The sequence below is a fragment of the Gopherus evgoodei genome, chromosome 18 (assembly GCF_007399415.2).
Source record: "Gopherus evgoodei ecotype Sinaloan lineage chromosome 18, rGopEvg1_v1.p, whole genome shotgun sequence".
NCBI lineage: Eukaryota > Metazoa > Chordata > Testudines > Testudinidae > Gopherus > Gopherus evgoodei.
The window spans coordinates 5,748,874-5,774,513 of record NC_044339.1 but is presented as its reverse complement, the minus strand read 5'-3'; the positions used below and the strand labels follow the sequence as shown (position 1 = coordinate 5,774,513).

The 25,640-nt window shown below is 59.7% G+C and overlaps 2 protein-coding genes across 9 annotated transcripts in view; both read left to right on the top strand.

Moving 5' to 3' along the window:
• LOC115636773 (anoctamin-7-like) overlaps window positions 1–25,640 on the top strand; it is a 49,456-nt gene that overhangs the window by 22,179 nt on the left and 1,637 nt on the right. For 3 of the 5 annotated variants that reach the window (XM_030537292.1, XM_030537293.1, XM_030537291.1), the window contains 4 exons: window positions 1,211–1,356; window positions 1,857–1,947; window positions 3,176–3,310; window positions 9,068–11,415. In XM_030537292.1, the coding sequence (XP_030393152.1) occupies window positions 1,211–1,356; window positions 1,857–1,947; window positions 3,176–3,310; window positions 9,068–9,094 (399 nt within the window). In that variant the 3' untranslated portion in view covers window positions 9,095–11,415. Of the gene's footprint in view, window positions 1–1,210; window positions 1,357–1,856; window positions 1,948–3,175; window positions 3,311–9,067; window positions 11,416–24,236; window positions 24,242–25,640 lie in introns of those variants that run through there. The other 2 variants (XR_003997048.1, XR_003997047.1) reach the window with 2 other exon arrangements.
• The window catches only part of ARHGEF19 (Rho guanine nucleotide exchange factor 19), a 29,271-nt gene continuing 24,781 nt past the window's right edge, over window positions 21,151–25,640 (top strand). For 2 of the 4 annotated variants that reach the window (XM_030537289.1, XM_030537287.1), the window contains exon 1: window positions 21,151–21,229. The gene's annotated coding sequence lies outside the window, so the exon portion shown is untranslated. Of the gene's footprint in view, window positions 21,230–23,054; window positions 23,122–25,640 lie in introns of those variants that run through there. The other 2 variants (XM_030537288.1, XM_030537290.1) reach the window with 2 other exon arrangements.

Genomic DNA, 25,640 nt, shown 5'->3' with positions numbered 1-25,640 from the left:
CTGGAAGGGCTTAACGAGTGGGGTCTCGCAAGGATCAGTTCTGTGTCTGGTTCTGTTCAATATCTTCATCAATGATTTAGACGATGGCATAGACAGTTTGTGGATGAAACCAAGCTGGGAAGGGTTGCAAGTGCTTTGGAGGATAGGATTAAAATTCAAAATGATCTGGACAAACTGGAGAAATGGTCTGAAGTAAATAGGATGAAATTCACTAAGGACAAATGTGAAGTACTCCACTGAGGAAGGAACCATCTGTTGTACACACACACAATGGGAAATGCCTAGGAAGGAGCACTGCGGAAAGGGATCTGGAGGTCAGAGTGGATCACAAGCTAAATATGAGTCAACAGTGTAACATGGGTGCAAGAAAAGCAAACATCCTTCTGGGATGTATTAGCAGGAATACTGTATGTAACACACGAGAAGTAATTATTTCGCTCTACTCTGCGTTTATATGGCCTCAATTGGAGTATTGTGTCCAGTTCTGGGTGTCACATTTCAGGAAAGGCGGGGACAGGTTGCAGAAAGTCCAGAGAAGAGCAGCAAAAATGATTAAAGTTCTAGAAAACATGACCTAGGAGGGAAGATTGAAAAAACTGGGTTGGTTTAGTCTGGAGAAGAGAAGACTGAAGGAGACATGATAACAGTTTTCAAGCACATAAAAGGTTGTGACAAGAAGGAGGGTGATAAATTGTTCTCATTAACCTCTGAGGATAGGACAAGAAGCAATGGGTTTAAATTGCAGCAAGGGAGGTTTAGATCGGACATTAGGGAAAACTCCCTGGCTCTCAGGGCAGTTACGCACTGGAACCGCAGGACGATGTGGAATCTCTGTCATCAGTGGCAGTTTTAAAGAGTAGGTTGGACAAACACCTGCCAGGGCTGGTCTAGATGATACTTAATCCTGCCTCAGGGCAGGGGGCTGGACTAGATGGCCTTTCGAGGTCCCTTCCAGGCCTCCATCTCTGTGTGCTCCCTGGAACCCTGCACTGACTTGGCCGCTCTCCTCCCCCTTCCAGCCACGTTCCTCTCCTTCATTGTTCCCAGCAGGGCAGCTGGTGGCCCGAGCCTCCAGCCACCCCTGCGGCAGCCCGTGCCCCCCACAGTGGGGAACCCTGGCTCAATAGGGTGGCGCTGTTCTCACCCCTGGGCTGGGGGACCGGTGGACGCCCCGGATGACTCGCCCTTGACCCTCTCCTTGCGCACTCAGGCCTTCCTCATCGCCTTCACCTCAGACTTCCTGCCCCGGCTGCTCTACCAGTACGAACACGACAGCCAGCTGCAGGGCTACGTCAACTTCACCCTGGCCTACTCCCCCCCGCGCTACCTGGCCACCGGCAACCACACCCTGTGCAGGTGCCAGGCACGGGGAGGTGGTGGGAGGGGGGATGGGTCAGTGGGGAAAGGGGTGGGACAGCACACAGGTCTGGGGAGAGGGCAAGGGGCAGCTGCATTTAAGACCCTTCTCTCCCCAGCTGAGCAGAACCAAGCCCATTTTCCAAGGCTTCCCTGGGGTTGGGTCTGGAGCTGTTCACCACCGGGTAACTGTGGGGGCTTGGGTGAGATGAGGTGGGTGGGTCTCAGCCCAGTTCCCAAAGGGCAGCTGCCAGAAAGGCTCTGCCCCCCTTGGCACCAGCTGGCCACTCACTGACAGGTCAGCAGGGACCCAGGGCTGACTGGGCCATGAGGTCTGACCTCCCAGCCTGTCCCCCGGGGGGCTCTAGTCTAAGGGGGGGTTGGAGTGTGGGAGCTGCCAGGGATGTCAGTCAAGTACCTTTCCTCGCCCCGCCCACCAAGGTGAAGCCCATGAGTGGGGAACCAAGCCAGCCTCCCCTAAGCTGCTGCCCTCTGCCCAGGTACAAAGCCTTCCGGGATGCCAATGGGAACTACACCCTCTTCTACTGGAAGCTGCTGTCCGTCCGCCTGGGCTTCATCATCGCTTTCGAGGTGAGCCTCGGTTGGCACTGTGCAGGCGTGGGCTCGGCCATCCTCCCACCGACTCCCCTGTGCTGCGCGGAGCCCCTGCCAGCTGGGCTGGACCCAGGCCAGGCCGGGGAGCTGAGTGCCAGGGGGGAGGGGGCTGGGCTGCCCCTTCTTCTCTGCTGTGTCCCTTTAGGGTCCTGGACCAAGCCCATCACCCTGGTTTCTTTCTTTCCAAGTGGATCAGAAACCTCCGGGGGAGCGGGGCGGTTGCGTTGAAGGGAGAGGAGTCACTCTGGACATACAAACCTGATCCCCGAGACCCCAGCTCAAACCAGCCCTGAGCTGTGGCTCCTTGCCAAGGACCAGAAAAGTTCTTTCCTGCCCCCATCCCAACTATTTGGCATTGTCACCTGACTTTCCGCCCTCCCTGGCTCCCTCCAGAGGCGCGGGGACCATGCCAGGGAGGCCGGCTGTGCAGCGCCCCCATCTGGAGGACTTTCCTGACTGTCCATGAGACACTTGGGCGATGAATCGGTGCTGCATACCCAAGCCCAGCTGGAGCAGAGGCTCCAGGACTCTGGCGAGAGGCCCTGTTACTGTTATGTGGGTGACCGTAGCATTAGGGACCCGATAGAGGCTCCCTGCCCCTGGCGGTTTGGTATGACGCTCCCAACGTCTGGGAATGCAGAATTTTGGTTGGAGGGCAAACCTGGAGGGGTTGAAGGCAGCTGGACGTGGACTGGGGGTAATTCTGACCTGGGCTGGGCCAGGAACTTGGGAATCAAAGGGAGGCAATGGGCGGTGCCCAGTGTGGGTCCAGGCCATATTCAGCACCCTGCCTGCTGCTTAAAACAGTCTCAATGAATGGGCCAGTGGCTTGCAGCGGCTGCCCTCTGTGGCGCTGGGTGGGCAGCCCTCCCTTGCTGTAGGGCTGGGATCTGCGTAGTAGGACCCAAAGCCCACACGGTTGTCAGTGTGTCTGGCCTCACAACTCCCTGATGCCCCACAAGGCTAAGTGCCAAGTTTGGGCCCTAACCACCGGGCCAGTCTTCCCCTCTGGCCATGACTAACAGGGTAGAGACAGCTGGGCCATTTCGAATGGAGCCTCTCTGAACCTTTTCCTTTCTTCTTGTTTTCCGCTTGCCTTTATCCTCCCTGTTGCTCTCTTCGTCCATCTGCCGCTGCTTCTCACTGTCTGTTTGTCCTTGCCTCTCCTCGCTGCTTCCTCCTCCACTCCCCCCGCCCCCCCCAGCACGTCGTCTTTTTCTTCCTGCGCCTCATCGACTGGCTGGTGCCCGATGTCCCGGGGTCGCTGGAGCTGAAGATCAAGCGAGAGCGGTACTTAGCCAAGCAGGCGCTGGCCGATAACCAGGAGGTGCTGCTGACGGTGAGTGCCACTCAGCTTCGCCAGGTCAGTGTGCGAGGAGCCGGTGGGCGCGGGTCTGGCCTTGTCCCTCTGTGAAACAGACGAGGGCTAGCGAGCCACTGAGTGGGAGGCCCTGGGCTGGAGAGGCTGGAGGGGGGACAGTGGAGGTCTGGCCCCATGCGTGGAATCGCTCTGCTTCTCGCTATGTCCTTGCCCTCTGCCAGCTGTTTGCCACAGGCTCTCTGCGCTGGTGCATCAGGAGAGACTCATTTTTGTTCTGCGGTGACTTAGCTAAGTGAGGAATTTGGAGCGGAGCGTGGACGAGTGTGCGAGATTCCGCACGCACAGCTCTGCAGGGGAATTCAGTGCCCATCTGTCCAGTCCAATCCCCCCGCAACTCCGCTGTTTCCCCGCAATCCTCACCTGCATCCGCTCCCCTGCTCTTCCAGCCTAAGCCTCCTGAGCACCAGGGCCTGCTCTGCTCCGCACTGTTGGCAGGGGTTTGGGATACGGACAAATGTCCACCAGGGTCAAGCAGAAGCCTCCAAGCCCGTGTCCCCTTTGGGACCCCAGATCTCTGAGTGAAGTGGGCTCCTGCACTAGCCCGCCAGGTGCCCGCTGACCCCTGGGATAGAGCCACTTCCTGTCACAAAGCAGGTCGGAGCTGATGGGTCACTTCAGGACTCGGCAGTTAGGAACGGGTGGCCTCAGTGTGAGATCCTGCAAAGCGGGGACCTGCTGGGGGTGCGCGCTAGGCCTGCTGGTGCCTCGAGGTCTGCGGGCCAGATACCTACCAGTGAACTTTAATTCATAGGTCACACCCATTCTTAATGGGAAACGCCACCATCCCGGTGCGCCCTTGTCAGCTGCCCCAGGAGAGAGGCCAAGGATCCAATGGGCTATGGAGACTCAGCTCCCCACTCAGCCTGAGCGAGGGCTGGAGTAGATCAGCTCTGGGGCATATCAGCGGGGCAGGTGTGGGGGCTGAGGGCTTCTGCTCTCAGCAGGGAGCAAGGGTGAGGGCAGCCCGGCACCCAGGCCTGTGCCCTGAGCTCTGAACTGAGCGTGCTGCTCTGACCTGCAGGGCTCTGTTCTCAACCCGTCCATGCCTGCTGCAATGGGCTCCACCTCCTGGGGTCTCTGTCCTGCTCTGCCACTAGGTTCTGCCAGCTGGCTCATTTCCATCACTCCCCCCCCACCCCAGGCCAGAATCGTCTTCTGGCAAAACGAACTCCAGTCCTGGATTTCCCTACACCTGTAACGGGGTTGGGGGCTTAGCCTGTGGGCCAGGTGACTAACCCAGACTGGATCCTTCTGCTCACCTGGAATGGGCTCTGGGGGCAGCCCAGGCTAGGATCCAACGCCCCATAAGGCGAACTGTGGGAACAGCTCCTGCTGCTGTTTCTCGATAGTTGTTGCTTGCTGTGGTGTGTGGTGTGTTGTGTTGTTTGTGCCACACCCAGGGTGCTCGCCTTTCCCTGGCCCAACCCCACACGCTCCTGGTGGGCCCCGACCCCGGCATTCGCCTGCTGGGTCACTGTGGGCAGAGTGGGCTTAGCAATGTTCCCATCTGACTGCTGAAGGGGGCTGTGTGCCAGGGTGGGGAACTGCCCCCCCGCTACTCCCAGAGTCGCCCCCGCAGGGGGTTGCTCCTCTCTCTTCATTCCCATTTCGGTCTGATTATTAGGGTGTTTCTGCTACCCCCAAACGACCAGGACAGGGCATGAGAAATGCGGAGAAGTGGGGTCCATCCCTGGGGAGCCGTTTGAGACACATGGGGTGGGAGTTTTCATAGTGCTTTGCATTGCAGTGGCCGGGTTTGGTGCTGGGCTGTGCCAAGGGCTGTTGACCGTTGCACCCACGTTCTGCTCTCCCCTGGGGCCAGTGGGTGCAGTGCTCCTCGAGCTGAGGGCATGAGCTGTCTCCGTGGGGCTGGAGAAGGCTAGTGGAGTTACACTGGGAGAGAATTTGGCTCCCGGGGCAACCTCAGCTAGCAACGGGGGGCAAGAAATCACCCTGGGAAAGGAGGCGCCTGCAGGCGGGACTGAAAGCGGGACAGGGTGGCTGCTTGATGTAGGCCAGGGGGGTCTCAACTTTTTTCTTTCTGAGCCCACCCCATCTTATAAAAACTCCAGGGCCCAGCAGGGGATGGGGGGACTCTGGGCCAGAGGGACGGGGACGCGGGCATAGGTGTAGTGTGACTTCTATTTTGGGTGGGCAGGGGGGTCGAGCCCACTCCACACAGCAGGTTCCGGGGAGGGAGCGACAGCTCTACCCCCGGCTCACCTCAGCAGGCCACCTGCCTGTTTGGGCTGTGGGGGGACAGCCAAAAAATGTAACTCAATGGGACTCAGCTCAAAAAGTTTGAAAACAGCTCGGGGTGCAGGGAGGGGGTAGTTAGGGGCAGTGCAGCCAGGGAGTAGCTGAGGGTGCAGGCAGGGGGTAGTTAGGGGCAGTGCAGGCAGGGGGTAGCTCAGGGTGCAGGCAGGGGGTAGTTAGGGGCAGTGCAGGCAGGGGGTAGCTCAGGGTGCAGGGAGGGGGTAGTTAGGGGCTGTGTGCAGGCAGGGGGTAGCTCAGGGTGCAGACAGGGTAGTTAGGGTCAGTGCAGGCAGGGGGTAGCTCAGGATGCAGGGAGGGGGTAGTTAGGGTCAGTGCAGGCAGGGGGTAGCTCAGGGTGCAGGGAGGGGGTAGCTAGGGGCTGTGTACAGGCACGGGGTAGCTCAGGGTGCAGGGAGGGGGTAGTTAGGGGCAGTGCAGGTAGGGGGTAGCTCAGGGAGCAGGGAGGGGGTAGCTAGGGGCTGTGTGCAGGCAGGGGCTAGCTCAGGGTGCAGGGAGGGAGTACTTAGGGGCTGTGTGCAGACGGGGTAGCTCAGGGTGCAGGAAGGGGGTAGCTCAGGGAGCAGGGAGGGGGTAGTTAGGGGCAGTGCAGGTAGAGGGTAGCTCAGGATGCAGGGAGGGGATAGTTAGGGGCAGTGCAGGTAGGGGGTAGCTCAGGGAGCAGGGAAGGGGTAGCTAGGGGCTGTGTGCAGGCAGGGGCTAGCTCAGGGTGCAGGGAGGGAGTACTTAGGGGCTGTGTGCAGACGGGGTAGCTCAGGGTGCAGGAAGGGGGTAGCTCAGGGAGCAGGGAGGGGGTAGTTAGGGGCAGTGCAGGTAGAGGGTAGCTCAGGGAGCAGGGAGGGGGTAGTTAGGGGCAGTGCAGGTAGAGGGTAGCTCAGGGAGCAGGGAGGGGGTAGTTAGGGGCAGTGCAGGTAGGGGGTAGCTCAGGGAGCAGGGAAGGGGTAGCTATGGGCTGTGTGCAGGCAGGGGCTAGCTCAGGGTGCAGGGAGGGAGTAGTTAGGGGCTGTGTGCAGACAGGGGGTAGCTCAGGGTGCAGGAAGGGGGTAGCTCAGGGAGCAGGGAGGGGGTAGTTAGGGGCAGTGCAGGCAGGGGGGTAGCTCAGGGAGAAGGGAGGGGGTAGTTAGGGGCAGTGCAGGCAGGGGGTAGCTCAGGGTGTTGCAGGGAGGGGGTAGCTGGGAGCTGTGCAGGCAGGGGGGTAGCTCGGGGGGAAGGGAGGGAGTAGTTGGGGCAGTGCAGGTAGGGGGTAGCTCAGGGTGTAGGGAGGGGGTAGCTCAGGGTGCAGGGAAGGGGTAGTTAGGGGCTATGTGCAGGCAGGGGGGTAGCTCGGGGGGAAGGGAGGGGGTAGTTAGGGGCAGTACAGGCAAGGGGTAGCCCAGGGTGCAGGGAGGGGGTAGCTAGGTGCTGTATGCAGGCAGGGGGTAGCTCAGGGATCAGGGAGGGGTTAGTTAGGGGCAGTGCAGGCAGGGGTTAGCTCGGGGGGAAGGGAGGGGTTAGTTAGGGGCAGTGCAGGCAGGGGGTAGCTCGGGGGGAAGGGAGGGGTTAGTTAGGGGCAGTGCAGGCAGGGGGGTAGCTCGGGGGGAAGGGAGGGGGTAGTTAGGGGCAGTACAGGCAAGGGGTAGCCCAGGGTGCAGGGAGGGGGTAGCTAGGGGCTGTATGCAGGCAGGGGGTAGCTCAGGGAGCAGGGAGGGGGCAGTGCAGGCAGGGGGTAGCTCGGGGGGAAGGGGGGGGGTTAGTTAGGGGCAGTGCAGGCAGGGGGTAGCTCAGGGTGCAGGGAGGAGGTAGCTAGGGGCTATGTGCAGGCAGGGGGGTAGCTCGGGGGGACGGGAGGGGGTAGCACAGGAGGTAGATAGGGGCTGTGTGCCCAGAGGGCTCCCCTGTGGCCCCTGTTCCCCCAGTGCTCTGCCAGCCACGGAGCCGGGTCCCCTGCCCAGGCAGCTCTTACCAGCGGCGGGGGCAAAGCGGGCTGGGAGCTGAGGAGCAGCTTCACCCCCTGCAGCAGCAGCAGCAGCTGAGGGACGCTGCACGCCTGCCCCATGGCTCCCGTGTCCTGCACTGCCTGGCTCCGGCTTCCCACCCCCGACCGGGCCGGGGGTAGGGAGGGAAGGAGGTGCGGTGAGGGTGGGGCTGTCCCGGCAGTGCTCTTGCACTGTAGTTTGGGGGTGGGGAGTGTCACGGAGTCACCGGGCGATGCTCTGGAACTGCTCCCCACAAAGCCAGGCAGGACTTTGGGGAGCCTCCTCTCCCTTGGAGCAGACTGTCTTCAGGGCAAGAAGGTCACACGGCTTCACCTCCTGGGTCTGACCTTGGAGCATTCAGCATATGCCCCTCCGTGCGCTTCCCACAGTGAGTCCACCCAGGTGGGGTCCTGGGGAAGCCACAGGGTCCTGCACCCCCACTTCACAGTCAGACGTGACTCTCAGCCAGCCAGTAAAACAGAGGTTTATTCGATGACAGGAACAGGGTCTAAAACAGAGCTTGTAGGTACCACGAACCAGACCCCTCAGCTGGGTCCATTCTGGGGGGCAGTGAGCCAGACCCCCACGTCTGCACTTCACTCCTCATCCCCAGCCAGCTCCAGATTGAAACCCCCCCCAGCCCCTCCTCTCTGCTCAGCTCCTTTCCCGGGGCCAGGAGGTCACCTGACCTCTTTGTTCTCCCCCGTCTTTAGCATCGCCTGGCAGGGGGGGAGGGCCTGGCCATTAGTTGCCAGGCAACAGAGGGTCGGCCAGGAACTGCGGCCCCCCCACAGTATTCAGAGAAAACCTGAAGAACATTCCGAGTTCAACACAGGGGGCAACATCCCTGTGTACCCTCAATTCTGCCCACGGGCTCAGGGCTTCAGCCCCATGGGGGACGCTGGGGATCAGGGCTTAAACCTCACAGCTCCTGGTTTCAGCCCCAAAAGAGTCGCTGGGGCTCGGGCTCTGGGTTTTGTCCGTGGGGCCCCCTGAAAGAGTCCGCAGACCCCATGTGGAGAACCGCTGGGGTCGAGATGCTTTCACCGAGCTGAGCTCTTCGTGTGGGAGCTGTGGGACTCATCGCCGCAGGGGAGCTGGAGGCCAGAGGGAAATGGGCCCTTGGGTGTCTCACTGCAGCACTGGCGGTTTCACAGCAGCTGGAGGAAGGGCGCAGCGCTGCAGCGGGGAAATGCCACCCCCACCCAGGCACTGCCCCGGTTAGCCCCTTCAGACCACCCTGGTCTGTGTCCCCCTGCAGAGCTGGAATGAGGCGCCAGTACCAACGTTTTACCCTCTGCCCTGCTCGCAGGATTTTATTACCTCCTTCCCCCCATCTAGCCACCCCCTATAGTTACAGTGCTACCGTGTGGGCCCAATCCTGCAGCGCAAGGGCCCCCCCCCACCCCTTGCTTGCAGGGTCGGGCCTGGAGCCGATACCGTTGGTTGGATTGTAACCGTGCCGTTCCCTCTCCACCCTGCGCAGCAAGCAGCCTTTCATCCGGCAGCATGAGCTAACGGGAGCAGCCCCCGGGGGCTTGGCCGATGGGAAGGCAGAGCTGGCTGGGATCGGGCCCCCTCCACATTCGATCAGGTGACGTCCCACTGGCAGGGCGGGAAGCTGCGGACCCGGAGCCATCCAGAGGGGCCAGCAAAGCAGCAACGGCGCAGCCATGCCCCCCGGACGACCTTCGCCCTCCAGCGTGCCAGGGCGAGGCTCATCGGACCCAGAGATGTGCGCCCGGCCTAGGTGTTGGTAACGACGCAGCTGGTGTGTGAGGAGGATCCCGAGCCCCGAGGAGGGAGCTGGAGCTGGCTGCTGCTGCGCTCCTGGCTGAGTTGGCCCAGCGGGCCCCTTGCTCGCCCCCAGCCTGCGAACGCTTCGCTGCCCCCAAAGCTGCTCACGCTCCAAGGCAATCAGCAGCGGGGGCCCCATGTGTCCAGCTGACTCTGGCGCACGCCGCGGGACCCTACTAATTGCTGTGAGTGGGGCTGGCTGGCAGGCCCAGGTCACCCCGTTCAGAGGCAAACGGCCCCGGGGCACAGAGCAGCCGCTATAAGGGTGTATGGAGATATGCACTGCAAGCGCGGCAAGACCCTGTTGTGCATCCCCCCGCGTGCACACGGTTGGGCTGAGCCCCGTGGGCCCATAGCTCCTGTCACGGCCGCACGGAGATACCGTGGGGACAGAGACCCTGTGCCAGCTTTTCCTTCCTCCCAAGGCTCTCAGTGAAATCCATCTGTCAGCCCCAACTCACATCCTTTCTGGGCCAAGATCGGCCAGAGCGAGCAGGGCTGGCCTCTGTGGGCGCCGGGACTGCAAGGGGCATGAGGAGGGCAGGGGAGCCAGGGGGCAGCCAATAGGTGCCAGCAGCCAGTGCTACACCCAGGCCTCTGTGTCTGTCCCGTCCTGGCCCCATGTCAGAACCAGGCTGTCACTGTTGGTGGATTGACTCCACCCCAGCGCTAGGGGTGAGCTCAGGTCCTTCCCAAACTGGGCCATGCAGACCTTCACCTTTGCGTAGGGTACTGGCTCCATTCACAACAGGGGACACAATTAGTTAGACCCCCAAGGAGCACACGCCCTGTTATAACTAATGAGCACAAAGCTCCATAAAGCCCAAAGGAGCCCACTGACCCAGAACCGCGCGGCTGCGCTAACGAGATGCATGGGAAATGAAGCACCTCAGAAGCCCTGAATCAGGAGCCCAACGCACCTGAAATGTAGTGACTTCAACCAGATGGTTTTAGACCCATCCTTTCTGTATCGACTGGGCTGCAGAGCCATATTCAATCCCTTTCCGGGGCCAGCTAAGATTTGTCCCTGTCCGTTATCCGTGCCTGGGGTCCACAACCAAACTGCCGATCGTTAACATGGATCATTTGCATTGATCATTTCTTAACAGTCCCTATACATCCGTACAGTCGAACTGCCTAGGGACTGCCTGGTTACCGAACTGCCAGGTTCCAAGACCCCCTGACTGCAAAATCATTTCTGCCGTTTTATGGGTGCGCCTGTACTTTGGATCCCTTGTTTGTTGCACACGGAACTCACGACCTGGGGTTACGTTCTCAGGCTGGAAGCACATTAGCTAAAAGCCCAGCTTTAGCATGACTAAAATCCAGTCTTTCCCGTGGAGACGGGCAGAGCCTAAAGCCCCCAATTATTTGTATTGGGGGGGTAGCTATATTAATCTGTAGCCACGAAAATGAAGAGTCTGGTGGCGCCTTAAATCTGTTAGTCTTTAAGGTGCCACCAGACTCTTCATTTCAATTATTTGTGTTCGCCGACCATGTTTAATCTAATAACCTGACAAAGCTACCACCCTTATACCCCCCGTGTCTTGCCACTTAGAGCAAGTTCCGTTTATGCATGAGATGGGGTGATGGGGCAACGCAGGGCTGGGCTGGGGGGACCCAGGGCCACGCACTCCCTGCCCGTTAAGCCGGCTCCAAGCTGCAGGCACCAATGACATGCAGCTGTTCCAGGCCAGAACAGAGGGGCAGGGAGAGGATCATTTCAAGGCTATAGAAAAGCTTCTACCATGGTTTGAATTTCTTCCATGTGCATGCGCATTCCCCAGGGGAGCCATTGAGTGAGGACGTTCCCTGCCCCGCTCACCTGCAGTCTCACCAGGCACCAATGGGAGGTGCTGCAGGGTCAAGTCAGACGTGATTGTTGGCGTGCCAGGCTTTGCAGCGCCTTCCAAGTCCTCCGTACGTAAGGCTAGCGACTCCGCCGAGCCTAGCCTGCCTGGAGTGTGTACCCCAGGCCACGCAGCTCCTTGTCATGCTGTGTGTGCAGGAGGGTGAATAAAACCTGGAATGACCTGACGGCAGCTGGCGTGGTTGTGTGGTGGGGGGTCGGGTGAGTAATTTGGTTGTGGTTGTCCGAGGGGCCTGGATCTCCAGCTTTTACCCGAGTTGAGCCAGCCCTGCTCTCCTGCTGGAAGATACTTAATTCAAACACCAGTGACTGCATGAGGGTTGCCAACTTTCTAATCGCAGAAAACCGAACACCCCTTCCGTGAGGCCCTTCCCCGAGGCCCAACCCCTGCTCATGCCATCCCCTGCTCGCTTTCCCCCAACCTCGCTCACTCATTTTTACCTGGCTGAGGCAGGGGGTTGGGGTGCAAGAGGGTGAAGGCTCTGGCTGGTGGTGCAGGCTCTGGGGCGGGGCCAGGGATGAGGGGGTTGGGGTGCAGGAGGGGGCTCTGGGCTGGGAGGTGGAGCTGAGGGGTTCAGAGTATTGGATGGGGCTCCAGGCTGAGGCTTAGGGTGGGGCCAGAAATGAGGGGTTCAGGATGTGGGCTGGGGGCTCTGGTAGGGAGTTCGCATGTGGGAGGGGGCTCAGGGCTGAGGCAGGGGGTTGGAGTGCAGGAGAGGGTTTGGGGTGCAGTCTCCAGGCAGTGCTGACCTCGGCTCCTGGGAAACAGCGACATGTCTCTCCGGCTCCTAGGTGGCGGGGTGGCCAGGAGGTTCTGCACACTGCCCCTGCCTGCAAGTGCTGCCCTGCAGTTCCATTGGCCATGGTTCCTAGCCAATGGGAGCTGCGGAGCTGGTTCTCAGGCAGCCTGGCGCAGTCCCGGTCAGTAACCCCTGTGGCCCAGAAGGTGCCACCCTGGCAGAGGCCTGGCATGGTGCTATCCCATAACTAGCTCAGCACGCTGGCATTGTGCAGTGAGGATGGTTTCTTGAAGCCCACCTCTGTTTAACCAATCCACTCTCCCCCCAGCACTCTGGGTGCAAGGAGGGTGAATAAAACCTGGATGTGAGGCCCTCCTGGTGGGCATTGCTCCATGGGCTGCTCTGGGCAGCTGCGCCCTCCCCCTGCTGATGCGGGATGGGCCATGGGCCTGATTTCCTGATTGCCGGGTTCTGGAAAAGAAAGACAAACCCACTGCTCCAAAACTGAGCTCGGCTGCTGGGGTTTGAGCTAGAGCAGGACCTGGCAGGACCCAGGCAAAAGCTCCAGCCCTGTGGGACCCGTCCGCAGAGCTATGCGCCCAGCCCTGTTTGCCAAACGGGAGGGAATTGAGCCCGGCTAGAGGGTGAACAAACGGCCTTTGCAAGAGGCTGTTTGAGCCAATACGGGCCCATGTATCTCATGTCACGGAGTCCCCGGGTGATGCTCTGGAACTGCTCCCCACCAAGCCAGTCAGGACTTTGGGGAGCCTTCTCTCCCTTGGAGCAGACTGTCTGCAGGGCAAGAAGGTCACACGGCTTCACCTCCTGGGTCTCTCCTTGGAGCATTCAGCATCCTCTGCCCTTCCGTGCACTTCCCACAGCGAATCCGCCCAGGTGGGGTCCTGGGGAAGCCAGAGGGTCCCGCACCCCCACTTTGCAGTCAGACCTGACTCTCAGCCAGCCAGTAAAACAGAGGGTTATTAGATGACAGGAACACAGCCTAAAACAGAGCTTGTAGGTACAGAGAATGGGACCCCTCAGCTGGGTCCATTCTGGGGGGCAGTGAGCCAGACAACCCCATCTGCCTTCACTTCCCGTCCCCAGCCAACTCCAGATTGAAACCCCCTCCAGCCCCTCCTCCTCTGCTCAGCTCCTTTCCCGGGCCAGGAGGTCACCTGACCTCTTTGTTCTCCCCCACCTTTAGCATCCCTGGGCAGGGGGGGAAGGGCCCTGGCCATTAGTTGCCAGGACACAGTGTGTCCACCAGGAACTGAGACCCCCACACACTATTCAGAGGAAACATTAAGAACAGCCCCACTTTGTCACACCTCGCCACCTAGGTGAGTGTGTTGTTGAAGACGTGCCAATCAGCGTATTTATAACTAACGTCAAACATTTGGGTACAAAGTCCACTCCCCAGGGTCATCCCCAGGTTTCACAGATAATGTCTTAAAAGTCGATTCTTCGGCTTAGGGAAATCAGATCCTAAGCTTCGTGCCAGCAAAGTGTGTCAACACATGAGTTGTCCCATTGACTTCAATGGCACCACAGACATGCTTAAGTGAATCACTGGATCAGGACCCTAAGCAGTGGATATTGGTGAAAGTGGATTTCCCACTCTGTTCCCAAAAACGGTGCCAGGCCCCCGTTAGTCCCCCAGGCCACCCTGGACCCCACGTCTCCCTGAAGTGCAGGGCCGGGACTGTTGCCCCTCTCGGTCCTATGGGCACAATGACTCTGGGTCCAGGGTGGCCTGGGGGATTAGCAGGGGGGCTGGCACCACCAGCAGCAAGTGACCCAGCCCCAGCCCACCCCTGCTTCACCCTCTCTCAGCCCCCATTCCACCCCTTCCCCCAAGCCCCTGCCCCATCTCATTCTGTCTTTCGACCCCTCCCCCAAGCAATGCCAAGCAGGGCATGCTGGGGCCAGGTGGGTTGCTTGCTGCTGCCTGTGCCAGCCCCCCACTAACTGCCCTGGACCCCACATCCCCCTGAAGCGCAGCCCCCCCCAAAGCATGGGGCCCAGGGCGGTTGCCCTGGTCTGTCCTATGGACGGGTCAGCTCTGCTTGGATCCCTTCTGGACACCACCAAAAATGAGACAAACCTGGTGCCCACGGGTGGCACATGCGGATGGCAGTCACTGCTGGGGCAGCGTTGGGGGCACCCCATCTACCTGGCGTAGAGAAGCACCTGAGCGTGGTTTCCTTGCAGGAGAAGCTGAGCCCTGAGGCCAGACTCCAGCACAATCACTGGGAGGTGACAGACCTGAGCCCTGCAGGCTCGGACTCTAGATGCAGCCATGTGGGGGGGAGTGCCCCCCTGTTCTTCTGCCAAGCCAACGCCTGCGTGGTCTGACTCCTCCCCGCCCCAGGGACTGAGACTCAGGTCTCCAGCTCCCCGCCGGCTGGGAGGAGAAACTGAACGATGGGGGCCCGCAGCCCTGTCACCTCCCCACTTAGCGCAGGGCCTTGACGTGTGGTGCCATCATGTCAGGGCAGCGCCCCCCCCCCCAGCCCTGGGCCACCTCCCGGCCCCGTCTCCTGATGCCTGCAGCTCTCCCGGCCCCATTGCATCACGGTGCCAAACCACCCTGCTGTGCCCCGAGCAGCGCCCCCCATGTCCTGCTCTGGGGCCGGGGCACCTCTGGCCAGAGGGTTCCGCCCCTCCCGGGCAGCAGGGCTGCGTGATGCAGCCAGCGAGGGGCTGCTCAGCCCTTGTGAAAAGTGCCCCTAGTCCCTTCGGTGCCCACAAAGGGGACAGGTGCAGCACTTGGCTTTTCCAGCCCCCCTGGGAAGGGGGCACAGTGCGGGGAGGGCATGCCCAGGCAGCGGATCTGAGGGGAAAGCTCCACCCTGGATCCCTCACACTGGCTCCTCCGGGCAGTCCCTGGAGCTCACCCAGCCCAGGGCTGCCGATCCTGGGAGGAGCCCAATGCAGGAGCCGCAAGGGTGCATCTGAGCTGGAAAGCAACTGGCCCCGGGCCACAGGCCTCTTGCTAGCTCCAGCCCCCATGTCCTGTTCACCTCCCACGGGGCTGGGGCTGCAAGGAGATGGGCATCACCTGGGGCCTAATACAACCCAGCCAGTGTCTCCCGGCCCAGGGTGACCCTATTCCCACCCTGCTCTGCTAACGGCTCCTGCGCTGACCCCAGAACTTTCCTGTGGGCCTGGGGCCATTGGCACCCACTGCTGGGGGAAGAGTAGCCCCGAACCCCGGGCCCCATTCCAACAAGCGCCCCTTGCTAGCAGGGCCTGGGCCCGGAGACGCTGGGAGCTCCTCCCCACCCCTCGCAGCGTGGTCGAGCTGAGCCAGGACTCAGGCGTCCCCCGGAGCACCTGGCTCGGCAGCTCTCCTGGCCTGGCGCTGCCCGAGCCTGCTGCTGCTTAGCTTTAGTGAGCTGCCCCTACCCCGTGGGAACGCGCGGCTCAGCGCCAGCTCCAGATCATGCAGGGCCTGGCTTTACCCAGAGCATGATCTTTTTCGCGAGTGTCCCTGGGCTCCCAGTCCTACTCTCCACCATGCTGGGGCCGGCAGGCGCGATCCAGCTCCGGGGCCGGAGAGAAGCAGTGAGCAGCCCCCGGGGGTGGCAGAGAACCCGGCAGCGCAGCTCCGAGCTGGGACCTGTGGGGATGGGGCTGGCAGGGTGCCTGCAGCCTTGGCAAACAGGCCCCCGCTGAGCAGCGTCTGTGGGCCGCGGGGGCTGCGGGATGTGCCCGGCCACACAGCGCCAATGAGGAGCTGATGTTTGCGCGGCGCTGCTGATCCCGCACGGTGGCTGGGGGGGGGCGGGGGGCAGGGGCAGCTGCCCCCTCCTCCTCCCATGGCTCTGCAGGAGGCCGAATGGGCCAGCAGCGAGGGAGCAGGACTCTGCAGCATTGTGCCCCGTGCAATGGTGGTGGCCACCCAGCTGTCCCCACAGTGAGATCCTGGACTCTGCAGCATCCACCTCACCGTACCCTGGTGGGTGAGGGCCATTTCCTCTCCAAAGCCCAGTGACTGACTGTGACGCTGCGGTTCTGGCAGGACCCAACTGAGAGTGCCAATTCAGGACCAATTGCTTAAACAGGTCAGTTACAGCCCTAGGCTGGGGTTTTTCCACCTCTAAGGAAAACCAAACCAGCCAGACAAAGAGGACTTTGGTCTCACCCCACTGGCTAACCACAAGTCACACAAGCAATTCCCTTGGGTTGTAGCAGTGATGGAGTAAACTGCAGGTTTAAATCAAGTCTCTGGAACATCCCCCGCTGGGATGGGTCATCAGTCCATTGTGCAGAGCTTCAGTTTGTAGCAAAGTCCCTCCAGAGGTAAGAAGCAAGACTGAAGACAAGATGCAGATGAGGCATCAGCCTTATATAGGCTCTTCCAGGTATAAGAAGACCTCTTTGTTCTTACTGCGGAAAGTTACAGCAAAATGGAGTCGGGAGTCACATGGGCAAGTCCCTGCATACTTTGCTGAGTTACAAGGCGTATCTGCCTTCTCTCAATGGGTCATTGTGTAGCTGATGGTCCTTAATGGGCCATCAAGCAGGCTAGGGAGAGCTAACACCAACTTATCTGGGGTGTCTCCCAGAAGCAGAGCACACATTTGAAATACAGACAGGATAGAGCCAATATTCATAACTTCAACTACAAAATGATACAGACATACAGACAGCATAATTATAACCAGCAACCCATAACCTGGTCTTAGACACCTTATATGACCCCCTTTACATAAGATATGGTGCCACTGCAGGACTTTGGTTACAAACCGTGTTCTATATGGTCCTAGTTTATATCAATATTGTCACACTGACCACAGCAGAACCACCTCCCCAAACACAAGAGACCATCCCAGCTGAGCCTACCAGACCCAGCTCACTCACGGCCCCAGGCTGAATTCAGAGATCCCGGCATGGAGCTCCCCTGGAAGCCCAGGGGCAGAAATCTCCTTTGTAGCAGCACGCCACCCCCACTCTCAGCCCAATCATGGAGGCGTGTCTCTCCCTCTCCCCAGTGCCCGGGCCAGTGCTGCCTTCATCTCCGTCCCAGGGCCCATGTTAACCCTGCTCGGCCATTCCAGAATGGGCGACAGGGAGGTGCTTTCAGGAGCACGTGTTCTGGCTTGGGGGCAGGACCTCGCCTCTTGGCTCGCCAGCCAGGCCCGAGCGCCATCAGCACTGGAAGCAGAGAGGCCTTTACTGCTCGGTGCTCCAGGAATAACAGTCAGGTGGCAACTCAAACTGCAAGGAGGCCACGTCCCTCTTTGGCATTTGCCATGAGGATGACAAATAACTCCCTTAGCTGGTGCTAAGAGGCTGGTATCCTTCCTTGTCTCAGAAATAGCCCATTACTGTAGGGCCTGGAGAGCCTGGCTGAGATCCAGGGCCCCGATGTGCCAGCTGCTGCACAGGTAACCCACACACCTCCTGGGTGTGGCGTGTGTCCCAGCTAGTGGCACCCAGACCACTTAGAGAGATTGATGAGTCTGGCCTACACCCTTAGCTATTCGCTCATAGAATCATAGAATATCAGGGTTGGAAGGGACCTCAGGAGGTATCTAGTCCAACCCCCTGCTCAAAGCAGGACCAATCCCCAGACAGATTTTTCCCCAGATCCCTAAATGGCCCCCTCAAGGATTGAACTCACAACCCTGGGTTTAGCAGGCCAATGCTCAAACCACTGAAGCTCCTGCACTGAGGTCCCAGGGTCGATCCCGCCCACCGATGCCTGGGGTCTGTGGGCATTACACACAGACAGAGTGAGAGCCAGTCCCTACCCCAGAGCCCTGACAATCTAACTAGCCCCGGCGGATGCAGGCAGGAATATCACTGCCATTAAATAGCTGGAACTGAGGCCGGACTGGATCCACAGAGAGATTTAGGCACCTATCGCTCATTGACTTCAAAGGGTGTTAGGGCCCTAAATACCTTTGAGGATCTGGGCCCAGGGAATTGAATAGAACGTAGATCTCCTGTGTCCCAATCCAGCCCAGTTCTCTCGCAAGCCTCTCCTGTGAGCCAGCCACTAGCGAGAGGGCCGTCAGCCTCTCAACCAGTGGGGAATAGCCAGGCTGCCCCCCAACGGGCCCCGTACAGAGCTGACAGGGGAGTTGAGCCTCTCTGCCCAGATCTACCCCCTGCAGTTGGTGCTAGGTGTGGTTTTGTGGCCTGGGAACTCATTTCATGGCCAGTCTGTCACAGGAGGCTGTGGGGCCACGCAGTGCCCTGCCAGGGGAGCCGTGGCACCATCAGTGGGTGCAGTGACCCGCTTTGCAGGGCACAGGGCCACGTCTCCATGCCACACAGGGCAGGTTGTGGGCTGTGCCTGTGGGAACATGGCCCTGGCAATGCCAGTTCCACCCACACAGCCCGGTTTGTTGGCAGGCCCTTGTATTCCCTGGCTGCATTGCTGGGCTCTGCGGGGGGGCTGGCTATCTCCAGTGGGGCCAGGCTGTAAGAAACTTGCAGGCTGGGATTTGGTGGGGGACGAGGGGGACTGCAATCTTAACATGCTGCAGCGGGTGCTGCAAACTTCAGCGGTGCAGCAACCCTGTGCATGACCAGGTCACAACGCCACGCTCTGTGTGTGTGTGTGTGTGTGTGTGTGTGTGTGTGTGTGTGTGTGTGTGTGTGTGTGTGTGTGTGTGTGTGTGTGTGTGTGTAAAACGACCAAGAGAAGATGGCTGACTTTGTAAGTAGTGACTGTTCAGTTTGGCGACCAATCTTTTACTGCCCTTTTGCGTGTTCTGCATTACAGGTGGTGCAGTTATTTTTCGCTCCATTTTGTGACGCGTAACGCAAGGTGTGGAAACCGCCCCGTTGCAAGCGATGACTTGCCAGGCAGTGATAGAGGGACGCGTTTGAATCCCACAAAGGCGCTAGGAAATTATTTGCATGTCCCCCTCCCCCGTGTGTTTGAACAGATGCTGGGAATCCATCTGGAAAGCAGGGATCCAGTAGCAAGCCCTGGCAAGTTTGTTTGTGTGTGTGTGTGTGGTACATGAACCGACCGCATCAAACCCACAACTTAAACAAATGTGGCCACAACTTCTGAACCCCCCAAATTGCTACTTCCTCACAGCGTTCTCCTGGGGAATCCCAGAGGGCCTCTTCACTAGCTCAGTTACTCTGTGATTTCAAGGGCATCTGTTAAAGGGAACAAAGGCTTTCCCAGAGATTCCCATTGTGGTGTATTGAAAACTGTGTCAAAATTACAGGCTGTCACACTTTAAATCCTAAGGTTTTTTCCTAGCCTGGCTTGCAGGTGAGGGGGCTCTGCAGGGAAGCCTGCAATCTAGTTTTAGAAGTCAGTGTACAGAGAGCCAGCCTAAAGGAAGGTGGAGTGAATTGTGCCTCTCTTGGGGAGCAGCCTGCTTTGTGTCTCTCTGGTTTGGGGTTCTTGTGCATTAGCAGTCTGGATTCTAGGAAATAAAGCGAAGTGACATCGAACCCTTCCAGCTAGAGTGTTTTGATGTTTTCATCTAACTTCTCTGTGTGCTGTGAATGTAACATCACCGCCCACCGGACAGCAGGTCATGGTTGTTTGATGAGGGGCTCACACATGACTCCTCTAGGTGCTCTGTTGGGAAGCTTCCCCCTGTCCCATGGAGCTCACTGGGGCTTGGGCTTAAACACCTCCCTCTGTGTCTGCACCAGGTGCTGCTGGTGGGGGTGGTGGGGGTGTTCCGATGATGACGTGTTAATTACAACATGTCAGTTCACACAGCTCATGTTCCTGGTGCAGACCCAGCAGTGGGGAAATGGGAAAGGCCTGATTTCCAGGCACTTGGGGGGAAGGGGATGGCACGAGTGGTGGTGGGGATTGCAGGAGTGGTATTTGGCTGGTGGGTGTTTAATTCACACTCCCCCATGTAAACACAAGAAGGACTAAGGCCAGCTCTGGAGTCAGACTCCGTTCAGTGCATGAGGGGCAGGGAAGAGACACGTCCCTGGCCAAGAGACCAGGGGCCTGGCTCTGAGTCAGTCGTCCCTGGCCATCCTCCTCGGGATTCGGAAGGGCCCATCACCCCGGGATCGGGGCTGTCCATTGCGACGGCTCCATAACGTGTTTGTGGGTGACACCCACGTACTTTTTGCAGTGGAAAGTTTTTTCTCAGGGAACCAACCTGCCCAGCTAACCTCCGCTGGGTGCGTCTCCGAAAATGATGGGCAGCGGTGGTGTGGCCCTGTTGGGTCCAGGATAGTCCAGAGAGGAGATATTTTCCCTACGCCTGCTTGCCAGGCAGTGAAATAGTTAATGCCGGCGCCTTTCACGCTGGCATCATTAGGGCGCGAGCTACCACCCAGAATCAGTTCACACTCTCGGATGTGGCTGGTTTCCAGGACCGGCACTTGCATATTTTGGAAGTTTTCTTTGCCCCCAGCAGGGCTCCAAGCAAAGTTATTTCTCTCCAGGGCAACCCCCTGGTTCTTATCCAGCGCTTTCTACCGGCTGAGCTCCCAGTGCTTTGCCAAGGCGGGCGGGAGCATTATCCCCCTATTGCAGGGGGGAAACTGAGGCACGGGGGAGCGTGACCTGTCTAAGGTCACCCAGCTGGCTAATGACAGAGCTGGGACTAGAACCCGGGATCGACCACCAGCCCTGAGGACTCCAGGTCACCGAGCCCCTGCCCGGCTGTCTGCTGCCCGCTCTGGCTACCCGGGGGCAGGCTGCAGGCTCTCCCTCTCCGGAGCCGGCCCGGAGCACAGGGCAGCTATTGTGCCGCTCGCCCGCTCCCGCTCCCCCGCTGGCACTGTTCCCGGCTGCCTCTGCCTCCTGCCTCGCTACCGGCCAAACCTGTTTGCTTGGCTGCGAGGACCTGTCCCCCGGGGAGCGGGGAGGGCGCGGCGGGGAGCGGAGAAGCCAGCGGGCAAGTCGGAAGCCAGCGGGCAAGTCAGCGCAGCCCCGCCGGTGCCTCCCGCTCCGCCTGGCTCCAGCGCCCGGGCACCGAGGGAGTCACACGCACAGGCCAGCGGTGGCCACCGGCTACCCAGCGCCACCCCCGGCGCAGGCGGCTCCAGCAGCAGCCGGAGATGAAGCGAATAAATCTCTCGGCACCGGGGATGCTTCGGGGCGGCTCCAGGCTGGCGCACGGCCGCTGAGGAGCCTTCTGCTCCCGGCGTCTCTGGTGGGCCCGGGCCGCTCGGCGGGGGGCGGCCCAGGGACCCCCGGGGGAACAGCTGCGGTGGGCTGAGGATGGACCCCGGGCGGCGGGGAGCTGCGGTGACATCGGAGGCCGGGAGCCGGCGCGCAGACGAGGTACCGCTTCGGGCAGGTCCCTTCTCCCCCGCGCAGCCGAGAGATGTGACCCTGGGGGGGCGGGCGCCGGGTCCGGGGGGCAGGATCCTTCCTTTGCTTTGGGCCAGCGGGGCCGGGGGGCTGCACCGCGGGCTCCTAACCGAGCGCAGGGCAGCGGGGGAGGAGGTCCCGGGGGGGGGGGGCACAGACGGTCCCTGGCTCTCGGGAACGGGCAGCCCCCGGGCTCAGGGAGTGGAGAGCGAAGGGGGAGCCGCGGGCCGGGCTAGGCGGCTCCAATCGGCTCCCACTCGCCTCTCCGGCTCGCCCCGGGTCCGCAGCCCTACCGAGCCGGGAACGGGGCCCGGGCGCCGTGTGGCGGGGGCCAGCTGACCCCGGAGCGGCGCTCCCCTCCCGGCCGGTGCTGATCCGGGCTGCCGGGCAGCCGCTGGAGCCGTTAGCGACCCCCAGGCCCGTTTCCCAAGAGCCGGGGCTTAGGGGGAGGCCTCGCTAACCTCCCGCCTGCACTTTCACAGGGATACGGGCCACTTGCCGTCCTGCGCTCCCGTGCGGCCTCGCTGCGCGCCCGGGCCAGCGGTGCTGCTCCACCCCAGAGCCAGCTGCATGTGCGGGGCGGACACGTCCCGCCTGGCAGGCTCTGCTTCCGAGCTCGCCGCCTCCCTTACAACGCTCTGACTCGGGGTACGGGCCCGCTGAGCCTTGGCCCAAGGGGTTAGCAGCGGGGGGAGAAGAGTCTGCAATGACCCCCCCAGTGGCTGGTTCCTGTCAGCTGTCTCCGGCTGCGAAGTAGACGCTGGGGCTCAGGCCAGAACCAGAGCACTGGGTCCCCGCTGGGTTCCACCCTCCTCCCCTCTCAGATGAGGCAATTTGGGGCAGCCCCCTCCTGGAGAATGGAGCCCGGGGAGCCCCCCCAACGTATGGACATTGGGACATCCAGGTCAGCGGAGTTATGCCTGGAATCCATCTGGCTCAGGTCCCTCCATGGACAGCTGACAGGGTGCGGTGGGAGCTCCCCACCAGAGCCCTCCTCTGCCTGGAGCTCGTGGGACCCAGGAGTCCTAGCCCTGGGCCAGTGGTTGGCATCGAACCCCTGTAAGAACCCAGCCATACTGGGTCAGATCGCTGTATGCCCGGGGGCTGCTGGATCTTCCCCCCAGCCCTGGCGCGGGTGGCAGAACTTGGCAGGTCGGAAGTGCAGAATTGTTCTCTGATTCCACTTCAGGGGAACCCGCAGCTCCATTCCAGGATTTCCCCATGTCCCACATGCTGCTGCCTGCACTAAAGCCAGCTGGGAGGGGATCCTGTGCCCAGCTGGAGTATGTTTTGCTTCCAATCCCCTCCCCGGAGAGGTGAAGAACCGGTGTGGCCGATGGAAGAACAGAAATGGGTTGAGAGCCTTAATTCCAAGACTGGACCCTGTGGGCACCTTAGTTCTTGGGAAGTCGCCCACAATGCCCCTCTCCTCTGTTAAACAACAGGGATCTCAGGTTGCCCAGCACTGCCTCACACCCTTCTGGAACAGGGATAAACTTAGCCCACTGAAAACTGGGAAATACGGAGTTAAGGACACCCTACCCCATCATTCACCTTAACTCTGCCCCCTGGAGCTGGCAACAGCAGCAGGGAATAGCTCAATAGGGGTGCTGCCATCAGAAGACTTGAGGAAGGACTGGGAGAAGGCGATTGTGTTGGGTTTCACTGATTTGAAACCCAGCATTTATTTGCATGTAATTGCCCTGCATGGTTTGGTGTAGTGGAACGGGGGAGGGATTGGCTGGCAGGGAGCACACATACCGGCACGGTTCCCCTAGAGACGCAACAGTAGAACCGAGCCCATGAGCCCTGCAGGACAACACCGAGCTCTTTCTGCTTGCTGCTACAGAACCCTGCTTCAGGTCAGAAACCCTCAAAGGCCAGGCTGATGGGATGGGAATCTTCTGCAAGCCTGCCCCTAGCCCCAGCGCAGGGCGCACTGGGGTTTTCATTTTAACAGGGTGGAAAAGGTCTTCAGAAATGCTGCCTTTGAGGCTAGAGGACTGTTTTTAAATGCTTAGTTTGTGGCCTGCTTAATTCAAGCAGTTCTATAGTCCTATTGTTTTATGTTCAATATCTTGGGGGCGAGTGAGATTTGCCAGGACTGTTTTAATAAGGGCGGGGTAAGGAATATTTTCCCAGTGTCTGAGATTTCCTTTAGCCCCCTTTTCCCAAGGAACAACAGCTCTTGTAGGGGTGTAAGTGACAGAGGACATCCCTTGGTTTGTGTAGATTGGTGTTAAAAGTTGGATTTTTGCTTTCTGCCTTGATTTCTCATGGGAAAAATAACTTGCTGTTTGACTGAAGCCAGAATCCTGGCACCACGTTGGTCAAGGCGGGCACCGTGCCAGTCTTGACAACAGGGCTTTCTGTGATAGGTGCATTTCCTGGTGCACGGCGACCCCTTTGATCAGGCTGCTGCTGAGAGTTGCAGATATTTGCTTTTCTTTGATCACACTCAGTGCCATTGTTCAGGAAACCCGGGATTACGTTATGGGAATGATGCTGCAAGGTACTGTCTTTCATCTTCCCTTGAGTTTAATGCTCTGCTCCTTGACATTGCTGCTGCCATAAAACCGGAGTCTGCCCACGGATTTTTGGAGCACTTTGGAACATCAGCTCTTAACGCGGAAGCTTTGCTCTGAGGGCAAAACTCTGAACAGGAGCCTCTGCAGAATGCAGCCAGTGTGCCCGACACCCATTCGTGAAAAGCTGGACATCAGCTGACAAAGCGTGGATGGGTCTCAGGTTTAATGACCAGCACGGGAGTGTGCTCTGACAGCTGGCTTTCTGCAAGTCCCCTGCCTTGCATCAGATCAGAGCCCTGGTCTTTGCTTTGTTCGGTGCCATAGTTCCACACATTACCCCGATTCACTTCTTCAATATTGCTTCCCCAGAGGGGCAAGAAGTGCCAGCACCGGGCGAGATCAGCTCTGAGCAGGCCTCAGAGTGGGGTAGGTCAGAGCCAGGGTTGGAGCCCACGTGTTAGAAGAGCTGCCACATTTGGGGAGTGTGGGATCTTTGTAGGGGGCTTGGATCTCAGGAACGCCTTACTCAAACAACCCCAAATTTGGCCTCCCTTCCTCTGAGCCCTGATGAGGCAAACTGAGTCACCTCCCCCTTCCTGTAGCACAGTGCCCCCTACTACGGTGTTGGGACACTGGCTCCGAGTCCCCCCTACTGAGTAACTTCCTGCAGCGCCCTGGATTTTTGGTGGCGGACTCACCTCTGGGTACCGATTGCTGCCGAGTCTGGTGAGATCTGCCCCTGAAGATGGTGGGGGCTGCATAAAAAGTCTTTGCAAACTTCTGCCGTGTCGCTTGGCTCAGTCTCCCCTTCCCACTCCCTCACCGTGCCCAACTCCGGCTTCTCTGGTGCTCCCTGAGCTGCCTTCCTGATCTTTCCTTTATCCCTTTCTCCCCTTCTTTTCCCATCCCTCCTTCTCCTTCCCTGGGCTTTCCCCTCCTCTTCATTCTCTCCTGCTGCCTGTCCCCTTTTCACCTTCCCTCTGACTCTCTCTCCTTTTCCAGCCCTGGCACAACCTGCCTGGAGTTACATCTGGCCCACACACCTGCCGCTGGGGCGGGCTCTGGCTGTGTGCCTGGGCCCAGCGCCACCGCGAGTCCTGGGGAGGCAGGTGGTGTTCCACTGCCAAGGTCTTTACTGTTCAGTGCTTTGATCTGCACCTGGGATCAGTTTCTGGCTGGGCAATAAACTCTACTCCAGCCTTTCCTGTGGCAGGTGAAAAGTGCTCCTGCCAGCCAAACCTGGGCTGGGGGCAGACAGGCAGCCGAGGCAGGGTTCTGGGACAGGCTTTTTAGTCTTAGCCCCGAGGCCGGGCCGTCCTGGCCTCCCCAGCCTCCTCATCCACATCTTTTAAATTTCTCTAGTACCTCTAATCTCAGTGCTGTGGAAATGCAGCCAGGTCTGGGGGAGGGCACAGACAGCATGTGCACAGCTTGGGGAAGGAGTGATATTGGCAAAGGACATCTCAGCAAACCCCATGGCTTATCCACTGCAAGGAGAGAGGACCTTGGTCTGGGGGTCTCTCCTGAAAGCTCCCCGCACAGCAAACTGCCTGGAACTCCCTGTATCTACAGGGCAGGTGGAAGGGCCGGGTCAGACGTGCAGGTGTTGAAGGTCGGGGGCCAGGCGCTGGTGAGTACCAGTGAGTCACCCGCTACATCCTCGTGACCCCGTTGAAATGGGCACTTGATCTTTGGAAGGATTTGAACTGCTGGGTTCTGCATATGCTCCAGCACTAACTGAATGTGGAACCAGTTAGTGAAGGGGGCTGGATCTAAACATGGCTGGTCTCCACCTGTGGGTCATGCTCTGCAGAGGCTTTAGCTGGCTCAGGGCTGTCCCTGGCAGAGGGGAT